The 26,938-nt window shown below is 39.3% G+C and overlaps 2 protein-coding genes across 3 annotated transcripts; one reads left to right on the top strand and one right to left on the bottom strand.

Moving 5' to 3' along the window:
* The first annotated feature begins 483 nt into the window (after nucleotides 1-483).
* Nucleotides 484-15,326, top strand: LOC306889940 (U2 snRNP-associated SURP motif-containing protein). The gene is made up of 24 exons (XM_079449340.1): nucleotides 484-617; nucleotides 1,242-1,326; nucleotides 1,552-1,663; nucleotides 1,872-1,981; nucleotides 2,349-2,416; nucleotides 2,543-2,637; nucleotides 2,718-2,782; nucleotides 2,935-3,100; nucleotides 3,215-3,420; nucleotides 5,448-5,491; nucleotides 5,980-6,084; nucleotides 7,342-7,408; nucleotides 7,483-7,649; nucleotides 7,984-8,146; nucleotides 11,145-11,224; nucleotides 11,431-11,518; nucleotides 11,634-11,762; nucleotides 12,070-12,265; nucleotides 12,417-12,485; nucleotides 12,669-12,702; nucleotides 12,967-13,111; nucleotides 13,645-13,755; nucleotides 13,958-14,148; nucleotides 14,542-15,326. The coding sequence occupies exons 2-24, from the start codon at nucleotides 1,249-1,251 to the stop codon at nucleotides 14,666-14,668; spliced, it is 2,616 nt and encodes an 871-aa protein (XP_079305466.1). The 5' UTR covers nucleotides 484-617; nucleotides 1,242-1,248; the 3' UTR covers nucleotides 14,669-15,326.
* A 337-nt stretch (nucleotides 15,327-15,663) lies between these two features.
* On the bottom strand, nucleotides 15,664-26,286 carry wdr44 (WD repeat domain 44). 2 transcript variants are annotated; one of them, XM_079479551.1, is made up of 20 exons: nucleotides 26,047-26,286; nucleotides 25,801-25,975; nucleotides 24,160-24,193; nucleotides 23,452-23,529; nucleotides 22,546-23,164; nucleotides 21,916-22,049; nucleotides 21,701-21,793; nucleotides 21,427-21,563; nucleotides 19,794-19,877; nucleotides 19,394-19,652; nucleotides 19,135-19,273; nucleotides 18,920-18,984; nucleotides 18,712-18,828; nucleotides 18,154-18,276; nucleotides 17,888-18,079; nucleotides 17,549-17,650; nucleotides 17,291-17,406; nucleotides 17,023-17,150; nucleotides 16,472-16,606; nucleotides 15,664-16,389 (listed from the first exon to the last, which is right to left on the bottom strand). In XM_079479551.1, the coding sequence occupies exons 2-20, from the start codon at nucleotides 25,875-25,877 to the stop codon at nucleotides 16,301-16,303; spliced, it is 2,721 nt and encodes a 906-aa protein (XP_079335677.1). In that variant the 5' UTR covers nucleotides 25,878-25,975; nucleotides 26,047-26,286; the 3' UTR covers nucleotides 15,664-16,300. The 2 variants fall into 2 exon arrangements, with proteins under 2 accessions (XP_079335677.1, XP_079335676.1); XM_079479550.1 differs by having other exon boundaries at nucleotides 25,801-25,951; nucleotides 26,047-26,285.
* Nucleotides 26,287-26,938: the final 652 nt, after the last annotated feature.

The raw sequence follows: 26,938 nt of genomic DNA, 5'->3' as shown, positions 1-26,938 counted from the left end.
ACGTTTAAACACTGTAGCCTGACGGATGAACAAATACAATTAAAACCTTATGAATTAATAGGATATCTTGTAAAATACTGCATGATCCAAATATAGTATTATTTGATACATTTTTTAAGTTTTCATTACATTTTGGGCATGAAATCCACGCTGAATCCACCCTTCTGATGGGATCAGTTTAATCCAGATATTTTGGATCAAAGTGATCCAAATCCTACAAAAAAGTTCAGAAAAACCCAAACTAAAGGTTTGATCCGGATCAAAACCAAGATTTGATCCAATCCGTTATCCAAAATCCTAGTCGATTACATTTGAAAAACTGGGCCCAGGATATTTCCAGCAATATATAACAACAATTTACGGTTCAAAGGTCGAGCTTTCACCATGTTTAACACATTACACCACTGTATTTCGCATTTAAGATGGTGAGACCCTAATAAATCAAAATGAGCTCAAAAGTCCAATAATGGCATCTCTGCTGTCGCAGAATAAGACGATCTGAGCTGTGATTGGTGTTTGTCGCCTGACGTATTTTTTCCGCTATTCCCATTTCGGGTCATTTCAAAATGGCGGATTAACAACAGTCGAACGGTTTCATTTTTCAACGCAAGACCCGTGTAAGTTGCTATATTTATTCATTATGGCTGTGCAGCCGGTCACGTTTTGCGTTCCTGACGTCCACCGGTTGCGTTAATGTTGTTGACAGCAGACGGTTGACTGGGGTTAAGAAGCGAGGAGGAATAGAGATGTTAGCCCATACGCTAACTTACATACACAGGCTGTGGCTCCAGAAAAAGGGGACTGCCTAGCTAGTCCGCATTTTAGTGCGCCTTTTGTTAGCCAAGAATGCTGTCTGGGTAGGTAGCTCAGTAGGTTTTGAGACAGATGCGCACACCGAGTTATGGAGGACACCAGATGCGAGCACCAACATCAATCTACGACTGTTCAAATATTGTTATTACTTAAAAATGCACAGTATAAGTTATTGTGTGCAAATGTCTGTGCCATGAAACATGTACTGACCGCAGGCAGGGATGTTAGTATGGACCGGTCAGTGTGTCGAAACAGAGCTGGTGTTTAATGCAGCATCTTATTGAGCTTATGGCCAACCCACCGACATGAATTGGCCCCGTAAATATGAATGAATCGTCAACCGATATGACGTTTTAATGGTTTTCATTTCTTACACAAATGCCTTTTTAGTCTGCAAGACAAGTCACAATATCTGTTATGTTTTACAGAGTTGACATGGCAGACAAAAAGGGAAAATCTGTGGGTGTAAAGAGGACGCTAACAAAAAGAGAGCAGGAGGAAATCAAGAAAAAGGTTTCTTTCAGCAGCTTCTCTGTACCTGAACTAAACATCACAAAAAAGCAACGTTTCACACATTGTGCAAATAACAATATATGTTAACATAATACGCACACCGCACATAGTTATTAACAAATAAACTGACTTTTAAGTATAACATTTGTGTGCTACGTTTATTGCAGAACAAAGTTATGTTATAGGCCTATTTGTTTTAAATTGTACAACGTGTCACTCTGTCAGGAGGAGGAGAAAGCTGCCGAAGTCTTTGAAGAATTTTTAGCTTCTTTTGACACTAATGACAAGAGTAATGTGAAGACGTTTGTACGTGGTGGTATTGTGAATGCAACTAAAGGTAAGTTGTAAAGTATGCATGTTCTTTCAGGTTTACTTGTAGATTAATGTCTCTTGATTCGATTAAGAGTATTCATCTAGAGTATGCTGTAAATTGCTCTTGTATCTTGTACATTTCTAACACGATGAAAAGCTAGTTTGAATTGTTGGACAAAGCCTAAAAACTGTAAATCCAAGATTACATTTTCTTTTTTCTCTTGCTTTCTCAGAGGAAGAAGCTGCGGAGGTGAAGAAGAGCAAACTCTACAGACCCGCCACTAAATTCACTCCTCTGTCTCAGAATGCCTCTCCTGCTTCATCTGCAGATATTAGAAAAACAGTAAGTGATTTTCGCTCTACTGTAGTCAAGTAAGTTTAATATGTTCAGGGCGGTGAAAGGTAAGACTTGGTCAGAAAGACTAGTATTTTATACTAATATAAAAGAAGATATAAGATATGTTAAACTGAACAACAAAGATGATCCTTTTTATTTTAGGTTTTATTTACAGGACAGGACCAAAGTTAGCCAAAATGTTTTTTGTTATAAATATTAATTCACTGTACATGTAATCTTCAGGCATTTCATGTGTTGTTTGACTAACCCTCAATCATTTTGCAGGTAATTACATTGTAGTTATTATCACAAATGTTTGTTTAAAGGCTTGTTGAAGGATTTGTGTAGTCTTAAATGTTGTCTTTCTTTGTAGGCTGCTAAAAAGAAAGTGGAAGAGAAGAAGAAGAGTAATCTGGAGCTTTTTAAAGAAGAGCTAAAACAGTCAGTATTTCTTTTGTGGTTTAGCTTTTTTTTTGTTTTCATCATTCACGCCACACATTTGCGTATAATATACTTACATACCAGTGCATTTCTGAAATAAACCTTTGACTTAAATCTATCGTTTAGAATACAAGAGGAAAGGGAAGAGAGATACAAAAGAAAGAAAGGAGACACTGGAGGAGTGTATCCTGATGTGGATTTACCTTTGACACGACGATCAAGTACGTATGAGAAACACACAGCGCCGTTCACTTTAAAGATCTAGTGGGAAATAAAATGACTTCCTGCATTGTCTTTGTAGTATTTGACGATGATCCTGCAGTGCCAAACACAACAAACCTGTATATCGGCTGCATCAACCCCAAGGTGAGAAGACCTTGTTGTTAGGATGGCTTCATACTAAAGCCCAAAGTGTTCATTCCTGGAAAAGGTTAAAAGTAGATCTAGGATTTCTTGGTACGTACAACACAGAAAGAATATCTCATGACATAAAAATATATGATTGTGTGTCTCAATAGATGACAGAGGAGATGCTCTGTAAAGAGTTTGGCAAATACGGCCCTCTTGCCAGCGTTAAGATTATGTGGCCTCGCACAGAGGAAGAGAGAACTAGGGTCACCAACCGCGGTTTTGTTGCCTTCATGACACGAAAAGATGCAGAACGTGCTTTGGCTGCCCTGGATGGTAAGACAGCATGTTTAACCATAAATCGTAAAAAACATAATACACTTAAACAGTACTGGTGTCACAACCTCTGGATGCTTCGGTGCTTTAAGCGCTTGTCTCCTTGTTTTGCAGGTAAAACGATAATGGGTTTTGAAATGAAGTTGGGTTGGGGGAAAGCAGTACGCATTCCCCCGCAGCCTCTTTATACTCCCATTGGTGTGCTGAAGACCACAGCCCCCCCTCCACCATCTGGACTGCCATTCAATGCCCAACCCAGAGACCGCTTCAGGAATGACTTCACCAAACCCCGAAGCCGCTCGCAGGAAGACTTTTACAAGGTAAATCCACAGGCAATCTGGTGATATCTGGGTGATAACGTTTATTGTAGAACAAGAGATAAAATCTTGGTTGGTTTGCAAAGGTTTCTCATTGCGAAAAGCACCACTAAACAGAAAAAACTGACATTTTTGTGGGAAATAATAAAAAGAAACCATGCTATACTGAGAGAAAACTGTCATGTGTCCTGTAGCTTGATACAGAAAGTCAATACATATGATTTAAGATTAAATAATAAAGAAATAACCGTGCCTTTTTATTATTACATAATTGAAGTTAAAGGAATATTTCACCCAAAAATCCAAATTCTGACATAATTTACTTCCTCGTTGTTCCTCACTGCTGAACACAAAGAAAGATATTTGGAAGAATGTTACCAATATTTCTGGGGCATTGTTGACTACCGTAGTACGAAAAGGGTGCCCCAGAACTGTTTGGTTTCCCACCTTCTTCAACACGTCTTGTTTTGTGTTCAAAAGAACAAAGAAATGTGGAAAACTTAAAAGTAAGTAAAAGTTGACAGAATGTAACTTTTTGGGTGAATGGTGTCTTTAATAGAATTAAAGTTTCATCTAGCTTTGTGTTAGTTTTTGTTTGATATACTGTATAATGTACAGTCAAACCAAGATGTATTCAGACACCTTCGACATTTACATTATCACGGTTTATTAGCTATATTTCAGAAAATGGTAATAAAATATGACAAGAACTCATAGTTAAACTGTGTCGAACAAATGTATATTATTAATATCATTTAACTTGGATAAAATCAATGGTTCAATGGATACTTTCAAATAGGTGTCAGCTGTTGAATGTTAGTAGGTCGCCTTAGCAATTAAAGAAAAAACACTTAACCTGGTCAGGTTAAAGTGTCTGAATAATTTGGTCTAAATTTTTTATCACATTTACTTGTGCGCCAATGTATGAAGAATTTCAGTGTATAATATGTCACAGTTTACTTTATTTTGCTATCATCACTTACATAAATTAACCACAGTGTCTTGCACCCACTAGTAAAAAAACTCTTAATTATTGTGGAAAGAAATTTAAACACATCTTAATGAATTGGGGTAGTTCGCCCAAAAACAAAATATTTTTTATGTTATTCCAAACCCGTATGACTTACTTTCTTTTGCGGAACACGTAGGATATTTAGAAGAAGGTTATTCAAAACCCTTCAACATAGGCTCATATGGACTTCCATTGTATGGACGCAAAACCACTGGGACATTTCTCAAAATATCTTCTTTTGTGTTGCTAAGAGAGATAGAGTTACATGCAGGTTTTGGATGATGTAATGGTGACTAAATGATAATAGTTTTTGGTAACTCTTTAGTATAGGGAACAATTCTCACTGTTAACTTGTTGCTTATTAGCATGCCAATTATTAGAATATTGGCTGTTTATCAGTACCTATAAAGCACATATTCTGGATGATCATATTCTATATCCCTAATCCTACCCAATACCTAAACCTAACAACTACTCACTATTAATAAGAAACAAATTAGGAGTTTAGGGGTTTGTAAATAGAGATAATTGTACCTTAAATTAAATTGTCACCGAATTTAGATTTTTGGGTGAAATATCTCTTTAATTCAATGCAGATGCGCATGTTGTACCAGACAAAAAAAACATGCAGATTATATTTAAAAACAATTCAGAAAACTGCAGTTAACCTGGTAAATCAAATTCAATACACTTTTTGTTAAAGCCTGAGGGGCATTCTGGGTAATAAGAGACAACGTAATCCTACAAAAGACTTTGGATTCTGAAAGCAACAGATCCCCAATGAATAAAATTTCAGCTTTGGTAAAAAAAGGAGTTCTTGACCTAACCAACAGTGGAGGCATGTACACAGAATACCCCTCATGCTGAACTGGTGGTGAGATGAACTGGTGTTTGCCGAGCATGTTTCCAGAGGTTTAGCTGGTGCTGATGATGTTAATCATGAATATTCTGCAGTTTGTTAAAATATAAACTCACTGTATTTTTGTATCTTCATCATTTGGTTTGGCGTCATGAACAGACTCTGTCCGAGGCCGTAGTGACAGTGGTAATCCCCCCAGAAAGGTACACAATCTCTGTCCATTTATTAAAACACTATTGCCACTGAAACACACACACAAACACACTCACTCACCAATAGACTCTGTTTGCCACATAAATCATAGAGGTTAGATCATCGTAAAAGGTACTTTCATACAACTTTTTTATTTCGCTGTAAGGTAATGTGCTGCTCATAAGCTTAAGGCTTAAAACGTAATTCACTACTCAGTAATTGCTACTGTGAAAACAAATTTTTTCAGATTGCAGAATCATTACGCAGTGGCCTTTTTTGTATTATTTAGCAAAACACTCCCTAAATGGTCTCGTAGGGTTGTGATAATGAGTTTGAGTGGACAGAAAATAAAAAGCAAGATACAAGTTACAAACTGGCTGACATTGAACATGAACGAAACGAAACCGATAGAACTGACATGGTAAGACTGTGTGGAGAAAAGTAAAATGCGAAATGAAAGCACTAGCTCATTCTCTCATCTATCTCTTCTGGCTCATAGGAACCTGCTGGGCTTGATACACAGAATGATTGAGTTTGTTGTGAGAGAGGGACCCATGTTTGAGGCCATCATCATGAGCCGGGAAAAGAGCAACCCTGACTTTAGGTGAGTGATGCGGTTTTCTGTTCTTACAGAGTATTTATGCCGTTGTCTTGTGTTATAGTATGTGGGCCACGAGTCACTTCAGACTCTGCTGAGGGTTTGGGAAAGCTGAGAGAGACTCCTGGCAGGATGCTCATGAAACATATGGCCAGAGTCTATCTGAATGTATGCCGATATTGATGGTGCTTCAGGGGAGGAAATTAATGGGACAGGTCACCCACCAAAAATTGGGAAAACAAACATGAAATGTATGTCTAAAGAAAGCTTAAAATGTCTGCTTTTAAATTATACGATTCAGATTGAAATAAAATATTCCATGTTTATTTAAAATGCATGCATGGATAGAGAAATATTCTTCCTCCCGTTTTTGTTCCCGTTTAGGGATCACAGGACTTTGTGTCTACATGGTCCTAAAGTACACCCGATAACTTACGATACGTGCAAACAGAGGATTTGCTGATTTGTGTTGCATTTGTTCTCCTGTCTTCAGCTGTTTTCAAAAAATAACACAAAGATGTGTATTGTTCGAAATGTTCAATAAATAACCATATATTGTTTGTATTTCCTTTGATAATTTCAAAATAATATGAGATAAGAAATGTTTAATAAGAAAAAAAAAATATATATATATATACTGTATCTATTTACAGTACAAACCACGTCAGTGAACTACGGTAAAAAAACTAAGAAAAATAAATAAATGAAAACAAAATAATCGTAACAAAGAGAAAATGTTCAATTAATCGAGATTTAGATTTTTGCCCAAATCGAACTGCACTACTCTCCAGTCACACTCCCTCGTGTCATTCTAAACCTTTATGATTGACTTTCCTCAGTAGAACACAAAAGAAGTTATTTTGAATAATATGTTCTTTTGTCATCTACAGAAGAAAGATTAAAGGCATACAAAGGTTTTTAACCTCATGAGGGTGGATGAATAATGACACAATTTTTATTTTGGGCAATGTTTTTATGTTTAAGATTAAAAAAGAAATGACTTGTGTATTACTATTAGTTCACAGTTGCTGAAAACTAAGTAATAATTTCTCAAAGAACAAGAAAATGTGGTGTTGGCGCTTTGTGAATGACACTAGTTAAACATTTTTACAAATCTGAAGTTTCATATTAAGTGTACAGATTCTGTGTACCCCCTGGCCATAAACCACCCGCATTGTTTTGTGTTTTTCCTAAAAACGTATATAGTACTTCTGAATGCCATATTTAGCCGTTTGTGTATTAAATGTTTGGTTATTTTTGTAGGTTTTTGTTTGAAAATAAGAGTCAGGAGCATGTGTATTACAGATGGAAGCTGTACTCCATTCTACAGGTAAATAAGATTTCATCCTCTGTGTTTGTGTATCAGTATGTCGGCTGGTAAACATTTCTCTGGTTGTGTTCTAGGGCGAAAACCCAAATAAATGGAGAACAACACCTTTCAGAATGTTTAGGGGTGGCTCCCTGTGGAAGCCTCCCATTCTTACCCCATATCTCCATGGAGACGAGGATGCGGAAGAGAGCGCCTTCTCTATTCAAGAAGAAGAGCCAAAGAAAGGGCAGCTTAAGGCAGAGTAAGCAACACCGAGAAATAGAGGCTTGGAGGCTGTTTTGACAAGCTTATATTGTAGCGCATGTGTTTTTAATCGAATGTCTTTGATTTTAATCATTGTCGAGTCCTCTAGGAGTTGAAAGTGTGTGTATAATACAAAAAAAGTATTCTATCTTTACTTCTCAACATAATACATCTGCTCAAGCTTTTTTTAAGCTTTTTCTTTGTCTTAAAATCTAATAGCGTAAATTGACTATTGCTAGCTTCTAAGTGATACATTTAGAAAAAGTTTTTTGGATTAAAGTGTTTGTTAAACCTGTAATTGTAATGTAAGAATGTGTGTCTTTTTGGTTTAGACATAGAGATAGGTTAGAGTCCCTGCTGAGAGGCCTGACTCCACGCAGAGATGAGGTTGGAGATGCGATGCTGTTCTGTCTGGAGAGAGCAGAGGCTGCGGAGGAGGTCGTCTCCTGCATCACAGAGTCTCTGTCACTACTACACACGGCACTACAGAAGAAGGTACAATACACGTTTACAAAAACACAGACCGCTTTGGTCCGTACTCCAGGCAGTGCACATTGCATGTACATAAAAAAAATATACTAATGATACAAATATCTACAGTGATGAACAAAATTATTAGAGCACCACCAGTCAATGTAAGGTTTGTACCACAGCTGCCCTAAACTAACAGTATTGGTGATAATCAAAATCATCTTTTCAGGGAGAGGTGGAGGAAACGGTCTACTATTCCCTAATGATTGGAGCTAGCACTCATCGAGTCTCACGCTGTAACTATCCCCACCCTGTTAAAATTCACGTTGTAGTAATTTATCGCCCCCAAGGTCAGCTTGGATATTTCTTGGTTTGAATGTACTTCTCTCATACTTCCCGGAGGATGGTACTCCTCTGGTGGTACTTGAAGATTTCAACATCCACCTTGAAAAACCACAGGCTGCCGACTTCAACAACCTCATTTGACCTCAATCGAGCTCCCACTTCAGCAACCCACAAGTCTGTTAATCAGCTGGATCTTATCTACACACGCCACTGCTCCACTCATCACAACCAGGTTTCCCCACTGCACACGTTGGACAATTTCCTCATCACTCTGAATCTTAACCTTAATTCACCAGGCGCAACACACCCTTTCTCACTGGTCGCATTCTGATGCAACCTACGCACACTTTCTCCCTCCGGCTTATCCTCAAAGGTCTCCTCCATGCTCCATTAACAGCTCGTTCTGCTGAATACGAACAGCGCCACTGACACTCTATGCTCCATTCTAACATCCTGCTTGGACAGCTTATGCCCGCTTATATCTAGACCAGCCCACGCTAGCCCATCTGCCCCCCTGGTTATCCAAAGTTCTCCAAAAGCATCATGCCAAGCTCAGATCTGCTGAGAGGAAGTGGCGCAAATCAAATGACCCTGCTGACTAGGGCTGCACGTTTAATGGCAGTTCCCATTCATATCGTGATTAAATCGATGTGGCGATCGTGATTGTGAAATCGTGATTATGTTTTATGCACAGCTTGTTCACGAAGCATGGCTCTGTTATCAGTAGGAAATGCTGCTCCATCTGAAAGCACTGCGCGTTTGAGTCGCTAATAACGTGAGAATTGGAGAGTCTACACAAGAGCGCCCTCTGGCATTCAGATGCAGCTGCATACGCATTTAACCATTCTTCACTGACAAACTGCACATAAAAAGTCGTGTGCGTTTTCTATTCGATTAATCTTGCAGCCCTACTGCTGACTTGTGTCTCTATCAGTCTTTCCTCTCTTCTTTCTCCACTGATGTCACCTCTGCTAAAACTCAGTACTACCACTCAAAAATCAACAGCTCACCCCATCCTCTTACCCTCTTTAAAACCTTGTGTTCTTTACCTGCCCCCATCTTCATCAGACTTAACAGCAAATAATTTTGCATCTTTCTTTGTAGAGAAAACTACAACCATAAGCAGTCAGTCCACTGCGCAGCCATCTCCTGAAGATGCACAAACTCCCGAAGCCTGCTTGCTCCCCTCTTTCTCTCTCCTGTCTGAAGTTGAAGTTTCCAAGGTCATTGCTTCTAATCACCCAACTACCTACCCGCTAGATCCCCTTCCCACCCATCTCCTTAAAGTCATCTCTCCATCAGTTGTCCCCATTCTGACCAACATAATCATCTCTTCTCTCACCACTCACTCTTGATCCTGCACTGCTAAGAAACTACAGACCAATATCTCCCCTCCCCTTCATTCCAAAAACCCTTGAGCGTGTGGAAGCTGACCAGCTCTCCTCATTTCTCACAGCAACCTCTTAGACAGCAACAAGTCTGGTTTCAAGAGTGGTCATTTCACAGAGACTGCACTGCTCTGCATCGAAGGCCTGAGACTGGCAAGGGCGGCCTCTAAATCATCTGCACTCATCCTCCTGGATCTTTCTGCGGCTTTCGACACCGTCAACCACCATATGCTCCTGTCGACCCTCAATACTATGGCTGTCTCTGGATGGCTCTGGTGGTTCGCGTCTTACCTCTCAAATAGGTAATTCAGAGACACCTGGAGGGGTCTCGGAGTCCCAGCATCTCAGTACAGGGGTACCCCAGGGCTCAGTTCTTGGACCGCTGCTCTTCCCCATATACACAATGAAAATCGCTCTCACGCACTTTCTCTGGATGTGTTCCACGACTCTGGAACGATCTCTCTCGTGCAACAAGATCAGTTGATTTTGTAGTCTTCTTTAGGAATCGGCTAAAAATACATCTCTTCTGTCAACATCTGACCCATTAGTACAGTCTTCTACTTCTTCTCTACTTTCCTATCCCCCTCCCCCAAAAACGAAAAACAAATTGTAGCTTCGTATATTGTGGTAGGCTAACTGAGACCGGTTTTACTGCACCTATGCGTTGTTGGTTTTTTTTTGCACAAATTGCTTTTATTGTTTTCCACTACTTTGTAAGTCGCTTTAGATAAAACGGTCTGCTAAATGACTAAATATAATGTAAATGTTAATTCACCAAATTGTGAAAGCTCTGTAGCTGCTATAGTATTTCTAATGCTAAAATATATTTTTTTGTTATACATGAATTGTGAATTCTTTTTTTGGCAGAAAAATATTGAAACACTTTTTTTATTGTAAAATACATTCAAACAAGGCCAGCAAGAATCCATACTGTTATCGAGGCCATATAAAATGTTACTTACAACGAAGACTATTTCGTTGTTTCAGTTTCGTTGTTTTTTTGCCAGTCTGTTTTTGACAGATTCCTAAAATATTTCTCTTTATTGTGACAGGTGGTCTATAATCACTGTGCGTAATACAGAATGTGCATATTTGTATAATAGAGTATACATACACATTATACAAACATACACAATACAGCGAAAAGTGTACTGTACACTTGTTACTCTGGAGGTGTGTAGGAGGTGTGTATGGACGTATTAGATGTGTCCAGCCAGAGAAGTGCGTTGGAGGTGGTTATTTGTATGTACTGTGGGGCTAAGTGTTATTTTCTAATTATTGTTTTGCAGATCGCCAGACTTTACCTGATATCTGACATCCTCTACAACTCCTGTGCCAAAGTTGCCAATGCATCATATTACCGCAAATTGTGAGTCATTTGTGTAACTGTCGTGCAACTCTTTATGGCACTGTTTTTATTGTGCACTTTTCTGAACTAATACTCTTTATATTAACGTTTACATTTATTCTGAAATGAACCCTACAGCACTGACTCAGCAAGGATTTATGTAGCATAGAAATAATTTTTCATGTCTTTTGTAATGGCCTATGCATTTATGTCCTGCCATGTAATAGTTTTGAGACAAAGCTGCCTGAGATATTTGGGGACTTGAGTGAATCATATCGGAACATCCAGGCCAGGCTCCAGGCAGAGCAGTTTAAGGTGAGCACTGAGCATAGCTTGTTCCGGCTCTTTATTCTCAATGTACTCTTTCCTCGGCAGAAGTCACTGATCCCCTCCCCCTACACTTCTGTCTTTTATCTCTCGCTTTCTGCAGCAAAGGATCATGGGATGTTTCCGTGCGTGGGAGGACTGGGCAATTTATCCAGATTCCTTCCTGATCCAACTGCAGAATATATTCCTGGGGCTCATTAAACCTGGGGAGGAGGTGATCGACAGGCCGGAGGTAAGCTATGAGGAATGCATCAATCGTTTACAAGAATCAATTAAAAGCTCAGTTAATCAATAAATGACATGGAAGCTTCAGTCACTGGCTTTTACATGAGCCAGCTGATATCGAGTTGCCAGATACATTTATTTTTCTTTCCTCTGTTACTTCATCGATTTTGCTGTGCCCTTGATGATGAAACAAAAGGATAAATTGTGTAGCATTTAAACAATACAAACTAACTCTTTGAATCACAAAACTACTGTTTCTTATGTCCATCTTTATAGGATGCTATATGTGTAATCTGTTTATTTTCTTTCTCTAGCCTGTATCTCCAGACCTGGATGGGGCACCTTTGGATGGTGTTCCTCTAGAAAGAAGTGAAATTGATGGAATGCCCCTTGATGACCTTGATGGCTCACCCTTAACCTGGGACCCAGCCTCCATCGATGGAGTACCTGTTGATGACATTGATGGGGTTCCTCTGGAACACCCAATAGATGACATCGATGGCATGCCTTGTACGTAATAATAGGATGTTTAAACTGGGGTAGGCAGTACCAAGCATGATGGTGGCATTGGTGGGGGCAAGGCTTTCAGATTACCACAGATTACTTCAAAACATAACATTGTCATACTAATGAACGCGTGTTTCTTCTGTGTGTGATTCAGTGGATGAAAAGACTTTACCCAGTGTTGCACTGTCTAAATGGGAGAAGGTGGAAGATTCAGAGTCATCAGGTACAATCAAAAAGAAAGAGAGACAGATTTGATCTGCTTCAATCTAATTCATTATGTGAAATCATATGAAGTTGGTCCAGAATGTTCATACTGTCAGTCAAAAGATAGAAGGAGAACAAGTTCTTCTGAATTCAGAACATTCTCATAAACTGTTATGTGCTTCTTGTTCTTATCTTTTTTTAGCAAAGAATGACTCCGACACTGAGCTGAACTCAAGGTAAGAATCTGTTTGAAATGTATTCCATTTTTCTCTGTGACGAATGGATGATTCAGTTTTAACTGTATCATTAAATCAGGCATTTTAACCCCCTTTTTCATTTATGTCAACTCTTCGTATACACTCTTATTATTAAATGCTTGCATTAAGTTCTTGATTCAATAAGCCTGTAAACAATGATGTATAAGCTGGAGAAATATTTAAAAATCAAAATATAAGAATAAGATGTTCATCATCTCATTGTTTCCTGTCTTGCTCCTGCAGCAGCCTAAAAGAGAATGAAGGGGATTCTGATATGAGCAGCGATGATGCTGAAAGCCCAAGCAGGTTTGAGGGGGCGGAGTTTAAGTCGTCTTTGAAAAACTTTGAGCTGTCTGAAAGCAAAAGGACACACCTCCGAGAGCTGGAGGTGAGTCAGGCACAGCTTCTGATCTGTGTTTGTTTTTCAGTCTGGCTAATGGCTAATAATATAACTATATTTAATATAATTTATATTAATATTGATTTATATCATTATTTTACTGTATAATACTTTTATTAATTTGTTGTATTTAGTTGTATGCTAAATTTAATAAATAAACAATTTGTTGATGGGTCCTGTATTTTTGCAGCATTTAAAGAAACCGTATGGTACATTGACATCTAGTGGTTGAGCTTGGTATCGCAGTCTAAATTCTAAGTGTTGGAGAGACAAGTTTAGCTGAGTAACGGATGTTCTTGGTGTCTTATGCTTGTTATCAGATTAATCCACAGACACTGTTATTTTCAGATGTGTACCGGAAGTTAAGTTCTGTCCAAAACGGGCACATACGCAGTGACGTTTGTTTAAGTTGTTGCTTTGAAACCGTCTATACAGTCTCTGCCTCATTGTCACACAAACGCACATATTTCAGTTATGCTCACTGCGTTGAATGGCACTATTAAAGTCTGTGCATATCGCAGGTGAAGGTGATGAAGTTTCAGGATGAATTGGAGTCGGGGAAGAGACAAAGGAAGTCCAGTTTGAGTCTTCAACAACAAGTTCAGCACTACAGAAACCGACTACTACAGAAGGTAAACGCAGTACACAAAACATTTACATAATGCTTTTCTGGATATTTCATGGGCACAAATTTGTGTCCCAACATCATTTACATGGTTGCATTAGCTTTTTGCAGTATAAACAAACATGTGGAAATGTAACATTCTGAGGTGAAAATTCTTTTATTGTAAACTCATTTATTTTCTCTGTTTCTTTCTATCCCTACCTCTTTAGGAGTTTGATAAGGACAACCAAGAAAAGAGAGACAAATGGTCACAGAAACCGAAAGAAAGACCCAAAAAAGACGAGCGGAGAGATAAAGGGGAGGACAGGAGTAAAACACGGGATAAAGAAAAGAGTAGAAAGAGTGAAGACAGAGAGAGAAGTAGAGGACGTAGTCGAGACAAAGACGACAGGAGAGAGAGGTAGGCACTTCTCACAAACTTTATTGCGTCTTGTAATTAAAGATGCTGTTAGTAATGTTTATACTTGATAGTTTATTCTGTCATTCCATTATACGTTTTCTTGGAATGACAGAATCACATAAAACATCTGTGACCGCACTAGTCACAGCCGAGTCATTTTGTAGGGTGGGGCAACCTGATATACGGAAAGATGGAAACTTAGAGCATCAATTTCTCAGTTGATAGATGTTGCCAGTATTTTGTTTTGTCCGCATAGTTTCATTGTTTGGTTTTGACAACATCGCTTACAGCATCTTTAACTCCTTGTTGGCAGTCATCCTGCCATGTGTAAAGTTTATTACACTCCATATTTACCACTAAGTTCATTCCCCTTATTTTATATCTTACATGAAGAACAAGATCTCGATCACCGAAAAAGTCCAAGCGCTCTCAGTCGCCGTCTCCACAGCACAAATCCTGGAGGTCATCATCCCGATCACCGCATCGCTCGCACAAAAAGTCCAAGAAGAGCAAACACTGAACTCGAAGCCCTTGACCTCTGCAGTCGTCTCATAACGCAGACTGGCAGAGCCTGAGGGATGCTCGTGTCTTGCACAACCGCATTTCTGTTCCACAGTGCTTTGAAGGAAGGACTGGACAATCCCATTTTCTTCCAGAACAGTTTTCTATGTGGCTGCTGCAATCACGACCCTGGGCTTGGCTGAATTTTTCTAAGATGAAGTGTGAACTTGTACAGATCTTATTTTTGTTTTGTAAACTGTTTTATTTGTGTTCTCTTCTCATTTTGTTTTAAATCCAGTGTTTAAAAATAGCTGCAAGATGGACACCTCCACTCCCCAACCTTTACAATAAAAACATTTGTGGAAGGACAAATGTGTTGGCGTAAATGTTATATAAGAAGTTAGGTTTTTGTTTATTATAAATAATTGAAATATTCGATCGTTATTTTGATCTATATTTCTTAATAGACTGACACCACATTGATCTTTACAATGTGGTGTGAGTCTATTCATCATAATATGGCAATATTCGGTTTATGCTTACATATACCATACGATGCCTTATTCAGAATATTAACCCTGACGTGATTATTCATTCATAGCTGCCCATGTGTAAACAGAGCAATCCTGCATACTATTGGCATTTTACAGGCATTAAAAATCAGGACCAACATTTTGAAATATATTGCAGTCTTGTGTTATTGCTAAAGTCCTCAATGAGAATTAAGTGTCAGATTTAAAACAAAGTAATATGCAAGGTCACACAAATTTCATAAAGGGCCAGATCATTTACAGTGTTTCCAGAGGAGAGATAAGTAACATCACACGTTTAGTTTATTCACAGTATGCTAAACAAAATATATCTACATTTTATACAGCTTTAGGGTATGTAAATTAAATAATTTTTCAGAATAAAGGTTTAACCAAATATACATCTTGAGGAAGTGCTGCATGTAAACATGGTCAGAGACTGGTTTTCAAACTCCGAGCACTGAGACAAACTGAATCGCTCACATCAGTGAAAAATGAAATGTTTTAATGCATACATAGATGAAAACACCATACATGGGAAAATCTTTTTTTATTTCTAGAATCATCCACATAGAAATCAGATTTAATTCTTTTTACAACATAAAATAAACCAGACAAAATCAACAGAAATCGAGTTAGTGCTAATGTTCGGAAATGTGCGATACTTTCTGGAAAACACTTGACTTTGGGGTCAGAATGTGCAGTGAAAATGAAATGTGGCTCTGTGTGTGTTTCTGATATCCATTCTGTCTCCAAACAGGCTTGCAGTTTCACTCATCCATTAAAATGGCATCATCGATCTGTGCATTTAAAGCCCTTCTGTGTCTGATCAATAACAAGGCAATAATACCTTGCCACTATTCATCTCCAAATGATCAAACAGGTAAAAGCAAGATAGAAATGTGATCAGTTGTAAAGATATTTGTCCCTGGTGCTTTGTTGTCCCCGCATTCCAACTTCCTGGGTCCCTGCTCTCTGCAAATAAGGCGGGGCTTATAATCTCCGCCTCTCAGAGTACTCACCAGCAGCTGATTGGTAAATAAAAAGGGGCACAGCTTGAGTCTTCTCGTTCATCCTTGAGTTTTTTTTACACGTCTGCTGGGGGTCCTGTTCATAAGCGCTCAATATTTTTTTACGTTGACAAAGACTTTAATGGCTCCAGTGAAATCAGCCGAAAGCAAAACTTCAGTGTGGTCTGTTTTCAGCGCCCCTGAGAAGAGCGAAAGAGAACACTTTTGTTTACTACTAACAAACAAATTGCACTGTTGTGACTTTACGATGCTGGTCAGTACCTGATGGGATGGTCTCAGAGTCATCCGTGTTTTCACTCTTACAGTCTGAGTCAGGCTTCTCTGCTCCTGCCTCCTGAGGCACAATAAGCTCCGGATGCGGAGCAAAAATGGCTGAAGTCACCACTGCATTATGAGCTACAAAGCAAAAGAAAAAGACTTCAAATGTTTAAACAACAATGATCACTCTTACTTATTATTGTATTAATGTTATTAGTATTATTGCCTTCAGTCACAACAAGCATTCTTTACAGGGATAAGTTAACCAAAAAGAAAAATCTTTCATCATTTATTCAGCCTGTATGACTTTGTTTCTTCTGAAGGACACACAAAAAATATTCAAATTTTGAAGAACGTTGGTTACCAAACAACACTGGAACCCATTGTCTTCCATTGTTTGGGCCCAAAACAATATCTTATATTGTGTTCCAAATAAGGAAGTCATACATTTAAACAACATGAGGGTGATCAATTAGGACATCGTTTTATTTTTGTTGAACTATCCCTTTAATCAGTGCCTGCCAAAACAAATGATTGAGTACATGATATATTACCTTTAATTCCTTCCCAGAAGTCATTGCGGTCTCTCCGCACAGAGGTGAATTTGCTCAGGTCGTGGTATGTGCTCCAGATGTACACATACTTGTCCTCTGAGCCGCTCACTATGAAAGAGTAGTCATGGCTACAAGAAACAAAAACATGACCTGAAATGGATCTCAAACATATTGTGATTCATTTTGAAATATCATTTCCTTGTGCGATACAAAATGCTTTCAGCCCTCAATAAGTGTCAAACTGTGAAATAACTTTCTTTCTTCTTACCTGAAACTGGCTTTGATCTGACTGCTGCTGTTCACATAGCCTTTATACTTCATAGAAAGCGACAAATCTCTCAGGTCATACAGGCGAATCCGCGAATCGTTAGACGTCACCAAGATCTGCAGAGGAATGGATTTTAAGAGTGAAATTTGGACATCAGGTTGTGTCTACAATCTGTCCATTTATATTAAGTGAAGCGTTATATTACTGATTCTACTGAGGACCAAACTGTCCCTGTTGAAGAACACCTGAACGTCTCACCTTGTTCTCTCCGGGAAGTGGCTCGATACCTGTGATTTTACGGCCCACGCGGTTTCTGCCTCTTGTGGAGCGAACGTGGATTTGGGTGTGATACTTAAGGCGCTAAGCAGAACAGAATGAAAGAAGATAATAAATCCATTTTCAACTATCCATGGATTGATTTGTAAATATATTAGCTGAAGGAACAGTTCATTGAAGATGAGCATCATGTCACTCGTGCTATATGAACTACTATGGATGCATTTTTAAATGCTTTTTTTAGCTTGACAGGATTGCAGAATTTTTTTGTGTGTAATAATAATACAAACATATCCACTGTTACACTGAACAAACACACACCTCTGTGTCATAGAAAATACAGCGTCCATCATATGTGCCGATAACCGCATATTTTCCGTTCTGGCAGAAGTTAGCCGCTGTGATCAAACGCGTCTGTCCGTCTACCTCGTTCCACAGTGCCACCTTTTTATCTGGAATATTCCATAACCGCAACTTTCCGTCCAAAGAACCGCTCAAGAAATATCTGTCATCCTGAGGGAAAGACACACTCATTAAAATACAGTCACACACCGCACCATTCCAGACACAAGGACAGATCCACTCACCCTGGGATGAAACGCAATGGCTGTAACAAAGTCTATATGCTGAAAGCAGCAGAGACACTCTCTCCTGGAGATGTGCCACAAGCGAACCGTCTTATCCATAGATGATGAAAGGAGGAAGTAGTTCTACTCAACAAAAAAAGCAAACAAAAAAAAAATATGAATCCAATCAATGTTCATTAAACCAAGAATCTTACATGTCTTTAAATCTTGCTTAAAGGAACGATTTACCCAAAATGAAAATCTGACATTGTTTACTTCCCCCTCAGGGTCCAAATATTCATGATTTTCCTCCGTAGACAAAAGTGTGCATAAAATGCATCATATTATAGAAAAATATTTAGTTTCACAAAGTAGTCAATACAAGAGTGTTTTGAGGACACCACAGCTTTGCGTGATGAAAACTATTTTTCAATGTAAATCCAAGGAAACAAAACCAGCATAATAGTTAACCATTTGAGTGCACAAATACAAAGTTTAGGGTGAACTGTTCCTTTAATTCTTTATTATTGTTCATATATTGCATTTATCCAGAGGCTCAGTGGACTCTGAACTGCTCACCTTTGACCAGGAGAGATCCAACAGGTCAGCAGTATGACCCTTGTACTTGCAGAAAGGAACTTGTCGGAAGGGTACGTTTCTATCCTCAGTGTCTGCGTCTTCCACCCCAACTCCAAACTAGACGAGTGGGAAGCAGAAAAGCAGACGGCTTGGAACCAAAAGCAATCATTTGTCAGTATAAAGAGAAAGACAACAAAACTTTGCTCACCCCTCCTTCAGTATCTGATTTAGATGAACACAGACTCTCCTGAGATGGGGACGGGGATACACGTCCTAAAACAGAGACAGTGAAGGGTAAGTAAAAAGGAGGCAGTTTACTTATGTCCCTCATTGTTTTGTCAGTCTTTGTGGATTCACATATTATAAGTATGTGGTGTATAAAATAGAAGCCTTTATAGAAGTACATGTATGTTATGCCGTTACCTTCTGTATTGTATTTTATTCTCATGTTGTTGAAATAGTCATAGGCATTTTTCAAAACCCAGATCCGAACTACATTATCCTGCCCCGCTGTAGCCAACAGCCTCCCACAATGAGAAAACTTCATTGTCCAGACGGCTCCCTGAGAGAGAGAGAGAGAGAGAGAGAGAGGATGGTAGCGGGAGTGGTCAGATCAATACATAATGAACTAAATAATTCAGGAAGATTAAAAGTGACTTTAAATGTCACACGCTCTTCTCACCATGTGTTCTCCGCTCAGGTCCTGCACCACTTTGATTTGATCAAAGTCAAAAGGCCCTTTGAAGCTGTGAGCCGCTTTAAACTTGACTGGTCGTGTGTACGGCATCCCCTCATCGTCACTGGAGGACGGGTCGTCCTGGTCTGTGTGAAATACTTCGTCTCGTACGCTCTTGACTTTATTCACGGCTTTCTCGCCGTATTCTTCTGCCAGGTGCTTTGCCCTCTTCACTGATTTCCCTAGAAATTTCTTCAGCTGCGTTCTGAGAGGAGGAATAACTGATAAATCTATAGCTCACGGCTGCTTACTGACATTCACTGATGCTGTATATAGAATAAACATTCTTTAGCATATCTTGGTATTCATTTGATTCAAATAATGACTGGTTGTAATAGACACTTACGTCCTCTGTTTTAGTTTCCCTCCATCAGTGTCTGTAAGGGCGGGCTGGGATTTTTCATCATCATCTGACTGGGCCGCATCATTTCTGCCCCCCCCCCCAAAAAAAAGAGAAAGACTGAGATCTTACCCTAAAGCATGAGGATTGTTGACATTATCTCTCTAAACCCTCTAAACATTCGACTGCACATAATCCTGATGTTAAACCAGAAAGCTACAAACACTGATCCAGAACCAGATCCAGCCACCCAATTTAAGATCAACAGAAACTACAACACTGTCATCATCTCAGCGATTCAGAGCAATTCCTGCCAAAATGTTTCGCTTGTGTTTAGAATCATGAGAGGAGATTACATGCGTTCTCTCTTTCAAAAGGAAAAACAATCTGTATGCCTCACTTTGGCTGATAAATGAGGGCAGATGAGACTGTGGAGAATTGGATTACTGATAGGATTCAATCCTGCAGCCCGGGGGTCCCAAAGCATCAGCAAAGATAAAAAGTGTCACATAAGGAAAGTTGTTCTTGATATCACATCTGAAATGTGGCATGTCGAAGAGTTCCACACAACTTTAATGCATTACGCACATTTACATGCACACTTGTCATTCCGAATTCCGATTAAAATCATTCTGATTCCAAAAAAGTTGACATGAGATGTGTTCCGATCTGGTGTTTACATGTCCCGGGGTTTCAATCTGAATGATTTTGTGTCATGCGCACATAAGTATGTCCTGTTTCCAGACTGTATTCCTCTCAGCTTTGAGTTCTGTTATTTATTTGAGTGCTACTTTTACATAAAGTGTTGCTGTATTTAGTGAGTATTTAGGCATAGTGTAGTTGGAAGGCTTGAGAAAAAGACGGGCACAAAAAGCTTACCCTTTTAATGGTTGTGCATCGCTTAGAGGCATCCTAGCCCTCCTGACACCATTGCTTGTTTATTGTAAGAGCAGACTTCAATTTATCAGTGGGAGTCTGAGTGTTCGACTCTATGCCGCGTTGGAGAAACTTACCGATGCATGACATAAAAGTACAACGAGTGTGTTTTGAAGGCACACGAAGCCGCTATTTTCATGTCATACACCAGCCGGTTTGCAGAGTGTGCCATGTTGCTTATATGTATCAAGCGGTTAAAATGCTAGTTCGCCCGCCAAAAATAAGGCGTCTGCGGATGAGCGTCTGAAACAAGGACTGGTGGGGGAAGCACTACTTCATAAACGGTAAGAGAAATGAGAATTGTACAATGACAGAACCACACATACGGACTTGATAGTCATTTCCTTTAACAGAGCGTCCTATGCCTCATACGTCATTACAAGCTTATGTCACTTCCACATATTTGTACATGCGCAAAACCGGTTTCAGGTTTAACCCGATCATGTGTTTACATGTCCTGTCAAGCGCACTAAAAAAGGTATAAACAACTCCTTACAATCCAAAATACATTTTGATCGGTTTGGCCATTTTTATTCCCATTGAGGTGTTTATATGGAGCATTTTCGTTCAGGTTGGACTTTTAAACCGATAACAATGCTCCGTGTAAAAGCACCTATTGTCGACTATGTGGCACAATAAGACTTCTCTCAAAGGCTGAGCACACTATGTTTGCGGTGCATTGTGGGAAATGAAGATCTCTTACGAGATATACTCTTTGGTTCTCCTCATGATGTGCAGTGTAAGGGGGTTGATTCCAGTGGGTAGTTTCTCTTCAGCCTGGATCAATGGGATCTCCTCACCAGTGTCCAGATTCTTAATCATAACACTTGCAAGAATCTCCTTTAAAAACAGATTATGAAGAAACATTTCAAAATATGACACCATAGTCACCAAAAAATGATTTTATCTAACAATAAAGATTCAGATTTATTCAAACATGCACACACACAAACAAGTATAGAGAAAATAGAAAAAACCTCATCTGTAAGCTCTCTGCCCGAGTTTGACCTTGGTCTTTGAGGCCCAGGAGTCTCATTGCCACTGGGACCATATGCCTCATCATCATTTTCCTGCTCACAAACAAAAGTAACTAAATATTTAGTTCTCTGTGTGCAAGTATTATTCAAAATTTAGATTTCTGTGTATTTAAATACATTATTTTCTGATATAACTATATTACTATATTAACTACCTGTGCAGTGACCACTTTTTCACCACTAGTGGCGCTAGCGAGATCCAGGGAGTGCTGGAGTTCTTTAGTAATACATTGCACTGTGGCACTCGGGCTAACCAATCCACATGGCTCATCTGCTGGATCTACAGAAACTGAACAATCATAGGACATTTACCAGTTATTTCCATTTCATAAAATCAGACTGATATCTAAATAATCACATGCCATTAACCTCACATTGACGGTCGAAAAGTCTGCAAATGTAAACCAACAATAAAATTCTGTAATCGTTTACTCACCGACAAGTTGTTTCAAACCTGTATACATTTCTTTGTTCTGACACAAAACATTATTTTCAAAATGTGGGAAGCCAAACAGTTGTGGGGCACCACTGACTATCCTAAATATGGTAGTCAATAGTGCCCCACAACCGTTTGCTTACAAATCTCATCCAAATCAATTTATACAGGTTTCGTACAACTTGAGAGTAAGTCAATGATACCATTTTTTATTTCTGGGTAACCACCCCTTTAACTTCCAGACATAGATGCCATAAATACAAACAAATATGTTATGTACGAATTGTACTCGTAATTTTTAAAACATGTAATATGTTAAAAAATTATAATAACTTGCTACTGAACCTACCCTCAAGACCAGTTGGTCGCATCACTTCCTGTGACTTTTTACTTGGTTGTAAGTTGGGCCGTGAAGGGGGAGGCGGCCTAGGAGGTGGTGCCCCGGCAGGTGGGGGTGGCCTTGAGGGTGGCTGCTTCTTGGTGCTAGCAACAATGTCAGGCTCCACTGTAAACTGTCTGGGAGGTTTGGAAGGACCAGGGCCATCTGGTTCAGTCAACGGGACTTGGTCTAAAATGTCGGCTGTTTTAGGAGTTTCCGAACAGGCTAGAGAGGAAGGCTGTGACAGCTTACCCAACGCACTAGTAATGTCAGGAGGGGGCGGCATATTTTGCTCCTGACCCATCTGAGCACCATCTGCCACATCTGGTGCTCTGTCCTGAATGTCCTGTGACCTCACTTCCTTTGGTCTTACATCTGGAAGCTGCTCAGGTGAAGCAGTATCATGTGCCACCTGATCAGAATCGTCTGAAGGCACCACAGCAACCTCAGGAGCCTGATTTTCTTCAACACTGCAGCCTTCGGCTTTTGGGATCTTCTCGGTTTCAGTTGCACACATTTTCTCTCCTCTTAATAACTGATCTTCCACTCCATTCGTCTTCTGACTCTCCTCTATAATACTGTCAATGATCTAGAAGAAGAGAGTTTATGCTATAGTGTGCTTGCAGAATGCAAGGAGAGCCAGTTCATCTCAAAATTGTGGAGGTGAAAACTTAGACCTTCAGAAGTCTCAGGGTCCAAATTTATTGACCATCAGAGCAACTTGCATTCCTATTCACTAAACAATGGCCCGTGTTTTGGCAAATATACAATATAGTATACTAAATGATTCTATAACAAATACCAAAAAGTGAAACAGACATAGAACGAGCGAGAGAAGATGAACAATAAAGCAAGGAAATAAGACAAACAACCTACCTGAAGGGGATCGTCTTGGCGGGAATCTGCCTGACCCAATCCAGCAGTGACTTCCTGTACCACATTCTCTGCAAGACCCTACAGCCAATCAAAAGTAACACATTCAAATAAATTATAAATTCTCAAAGATTTCATGTAATATATATTTACAGACGTATAACAATAGAATACATTATTACGTATAAAGGTCAACTAAGTGATGATGTAAGTAATAATCTATTTATCGTTTCAAAATATGTTCATAGAAAGATACATTAATCTAGAGAGAGACAAAGTGAAGTGCTTAAAACTCTCTTTAACAGCCGTTTAAACCCAGCATTTGTTGATTCTGTTTTCTACAAATATTTAACAAATCTAGAACATGTTCTGCTGTAAACTATAAAACATTGCCCCGGTTTCACAGACAAGGCTTAAAACTAGTCCCAGACTCAAATTATTTTTGAGCTGTTTTAACTGAAAATGTATCTTAAAATAAGTAATTGCCATTGTTTTGTTTCAAGATGCACATCAGTAATGTTTTTTCTACAGCATATTGATAAAAGCAACTTAAATAGCCAAAATTAACGGCTAAGCCTTGTCTATGAAACTGGGTCATTATATTCACTTGACTAAGGCACTTCAAGAGTTTAGAATCTTGTGACATCATCATTGTTGTGCTTCCCTCCAAACAGCTAAGTATAGGTGTTAGTGTAAACCGCAAACACTTACCCCAGGTTGAGGAAGGTCAAACTTTAAAGGTGACCTAAAAGAAATAAATCGACAGCAAAATGTGGATTAAGAAAACTGATCACCGAGGCTAAACTTGAATTATATTCTCATACCAACATATCATGGGTCACATAGAGCTGCTATTTTGCCATTCATTCTCTCACAAAGAGAAGTGCATAAAGCATGTGGAATTTGAGCTTTCATACCCTTTATTCTGGAATGAACGGAAGCATAATCTAGACTAATGCTGCCTTCACGTGCTCTCGGAAATTTGATAAATCCCACTTCTGATGTCATGATTCTGAGCTGGTTGTGTTCAGGTGCTTTGTTGTCGGATGCCAGATTCGTGCTTGCGTGTGTCTTGGGAAAATGTTATATGGTAATAGTTTTCAACCGTACATCCTTCTGTATAGGTTTACTAGTCATCTTGCTGACTATTATGGAATATTGGTGAAATACATGTTTTTTTCCAAGTGTATAAAACATGCAATGTTGTACAAGACAAGGCACTGCAATGAAGGTGCTCCGGAAAAACCAATAAATCATTTCTGTTACAGCAGAAATCCTTCTCCCACCCGCCATGTTCATTGTGTAAGGCCCATCTTGGGAACTCCGGTTTCAAAATGATTTCCCAACTTGACATCAGAGGTTGTCATGTGCAATCTTTGCCACGGAAACTCGATTTCTGATCATTCTGAGAGCATGTGAACTGAAGGCTGCATAATTGGTGAATGTCAATAAGGTTTTGTTTGTACAAAAAACACAGTCAGTAGATTTTAGGGCTCCTCCCAACAAGGAGTTCACATAGAGAGGTTAATGAAATGAAGCTAGTGTTGCCTGCCTGACACAGCATTCATGAACAAACAAGCCCTTCTGTCTCATTCTGAACACACCCTTTAACCAGCAACTCCAAGTTCACTTTTACTGAGACCCTCCGATGTTGGTGCACAGTGTCGAAAATTGTATTTCATTGCCACAAGTTTCCTGATCAACCTTTGAACCCCCTGGCACGCAGTGATCATAAGACTTTTTATTCATTATTTGACTCATTCTTCACACAAGACAGCCATTTTTTCTCAAAACCCATTGTGAACACTCAGAATCTGAGTCACTTTTGTGTCATCCGAGCTCTTTTTTCCCTGAAAATAACTTGGCTGTCACGATTGTGACTCAAACTCTAGCTGTCAGTCAAACTAGAATGAGTCTTTTTGTGTATATTTGCACTATTGTATGCAAGCATTTTACAGTTGTGTTAAGACGATACAATGTTTTCGTCATATATCATTTTATGCAATAAAAGTTGTATACTTATGACCGACACAACATGACACAGCCACATCATCTCCATTCTCAACTGTACCATCACCTCAACACTAGCATACCAACCTGACTGTTGCCCGAAACCGTTGTCACTACATTTTCAGGTACACCCAAAAACATGCTTGTGTAAGTCATGTGATTTGACATATCCGTGTAATAAACCGTCTATAACAGATGCACTGTAGCTATAGAAACTGAACGGGGCAACTGTTGACAGTTCTGACAGGTGCCGCTTCGTTAATGCTAATCAAATAGCAGAGATCACACAGCGTATTGACAGTAACAATAAAATGGCTGTTTTATTTCGCATGAAAGACTTACGCATGAGGTGAGGGAGTGAAGTTGACATCTTCCGCCGCATCGTAAAACTCCTCCGTGTCGCTTGTGTCCGACGCCATTAAGCCCGGGTTGCATACAGAGGCCGCCGCCACTGCTGTAACGTAGTTTTAGCGAGCGAGGAAAAACTCCTTCCCTGTAGGAACCAAAAGGCGACCAGCTAAATGTTTGACAGGTAGCTGGATTTCTTCCTGCCGTGGCACGAGTGGTGGGAGAGGCCGCTCCGCTCACCTGAATGCACAAGGACGGCCTAGATTATAAGATCCTGGACGACGGAGTTTTTCTTTTAATGCAGGATCCGACGGGAGTTATTCTTATAACGGGTATGCACACCTGCAGCTGTCCACGCGGACTGTCGGTAATCCTGGCATATCGGGAGGATCTCCTACCGGGATTTACGATCGAAAACAAACCGATAGGAGGAAGAGAAACGACGACAGTTCTTCTCGCGTTCACCCAAGTCTCGCGGGAAATCTCGCGTGGTTTGAGACGTAGTATTGTTCGGCTGATCTATGTTCGGTTTGGTCTCACTGTTCCATTTTTGAAACACTTTGATTAGACAGACAGACAGATAGTCTGACAGGAGACTCTGTAGTATCTTAGCCCAACAGTTTGCCAATGTTGTTTTGTTGTTCATCCACTGGAGAGTGCAGTTGGATTGGGTCATATGTGTAGAAACAACCGCAACAAGTGTTAATGTACAACTGCACGATATATTAATCACATATAGAAACATTTAGGCATTTTTAAGACCAAAGATGCTCTTGAGAAAACAGATGTGTGCGTGGTGGAAGTAATATTCATGTACATGTACAAAATAAATAAAGACAAAGTTTTACTTGTTTTATTATACCTAGACATGTGGTGTTTCTATATTTCATACGTATTGTATTATTTTGCATTATTATTATTATTATTATAAAAAGAATGCTAGTGCTTTTTATAAATGGCACAATCTAACGGTGGTGCAATATTGGTGAATCGGCGCAATGCCAAACAACATATGAAGAGTTTGGTTCCAAAATGAGAAATTCAGTTTTTTTATTGTGCAGACCAATTAATGTCAATCAAACGGCAGTTGGTTTATTTTTACTTTAACCATAATAACTAAACAAATACAGCT

The sequence above is a fragment of the Barbatula barbatula genome (assembly GCF_947034865.1).
Source record: "Barbatula barbatula genome assembly, chromosome: 2".
Lineage (NCBI taxonomy): Eukaryota > Metazoa > Chordata > Actinopteri > Cypriniformes > Nemacheilidae > Barbatula > Barbatula barbatula.
The sequence above is the reverse complement of the archived record's forward strand: the minus strand, read 5'-3'. Positions and strand labels throughout refer to the sequence as shown.

Excerpts from the sequence above, each read along its gene's own strand:
- LOC306889940 (XM_079449340.1), top strand. The coding sequence starts at position 1,249 with ATGGCAGACAAAAAGGGAAAATCTGTGGGTGTAAAGAGGACGCTAACA. Across the intron at positions 1,327-1,551 it reads AGGAGGAAATCAAGAAAAAG|GAGGAGGAGAAAGCTGCCGA; the intron begins GTTTCTTTCAGC and ends TCACTCTGTCAG. Across the intron at positions 5,492-5,979 it reads GTGGTAATCCCCCCAGAAAG|GAACCTGCTGGGCTTGATAC; the intron begins GTACACAATCTC and ends TCTGGCTCATAG.
- wdr44 (XM_079479551.1), bottom strand. The coding sequence starts at position 25,877 with ATGGCGTCGGACACAAGCGACACGGAGGAGTTTTACGATGCGGCGGAA. Across the intron at positions 19,274-19,393 it reads ACCTGAGCGGAGAACACATG|GGAGCCGTCTGGACAATGAA; the intron begins GTGAGAAGAGCG and ends TCTCTCTCTCAG. Across the intron at positions 18,829-18,919 it reads AATCAGATACTGAAGGAGGG|TTTGGAGTTGGGGTGGAAGA; the intron begins GTGAGCAAAGTT and ends CCACTCGTCTAG.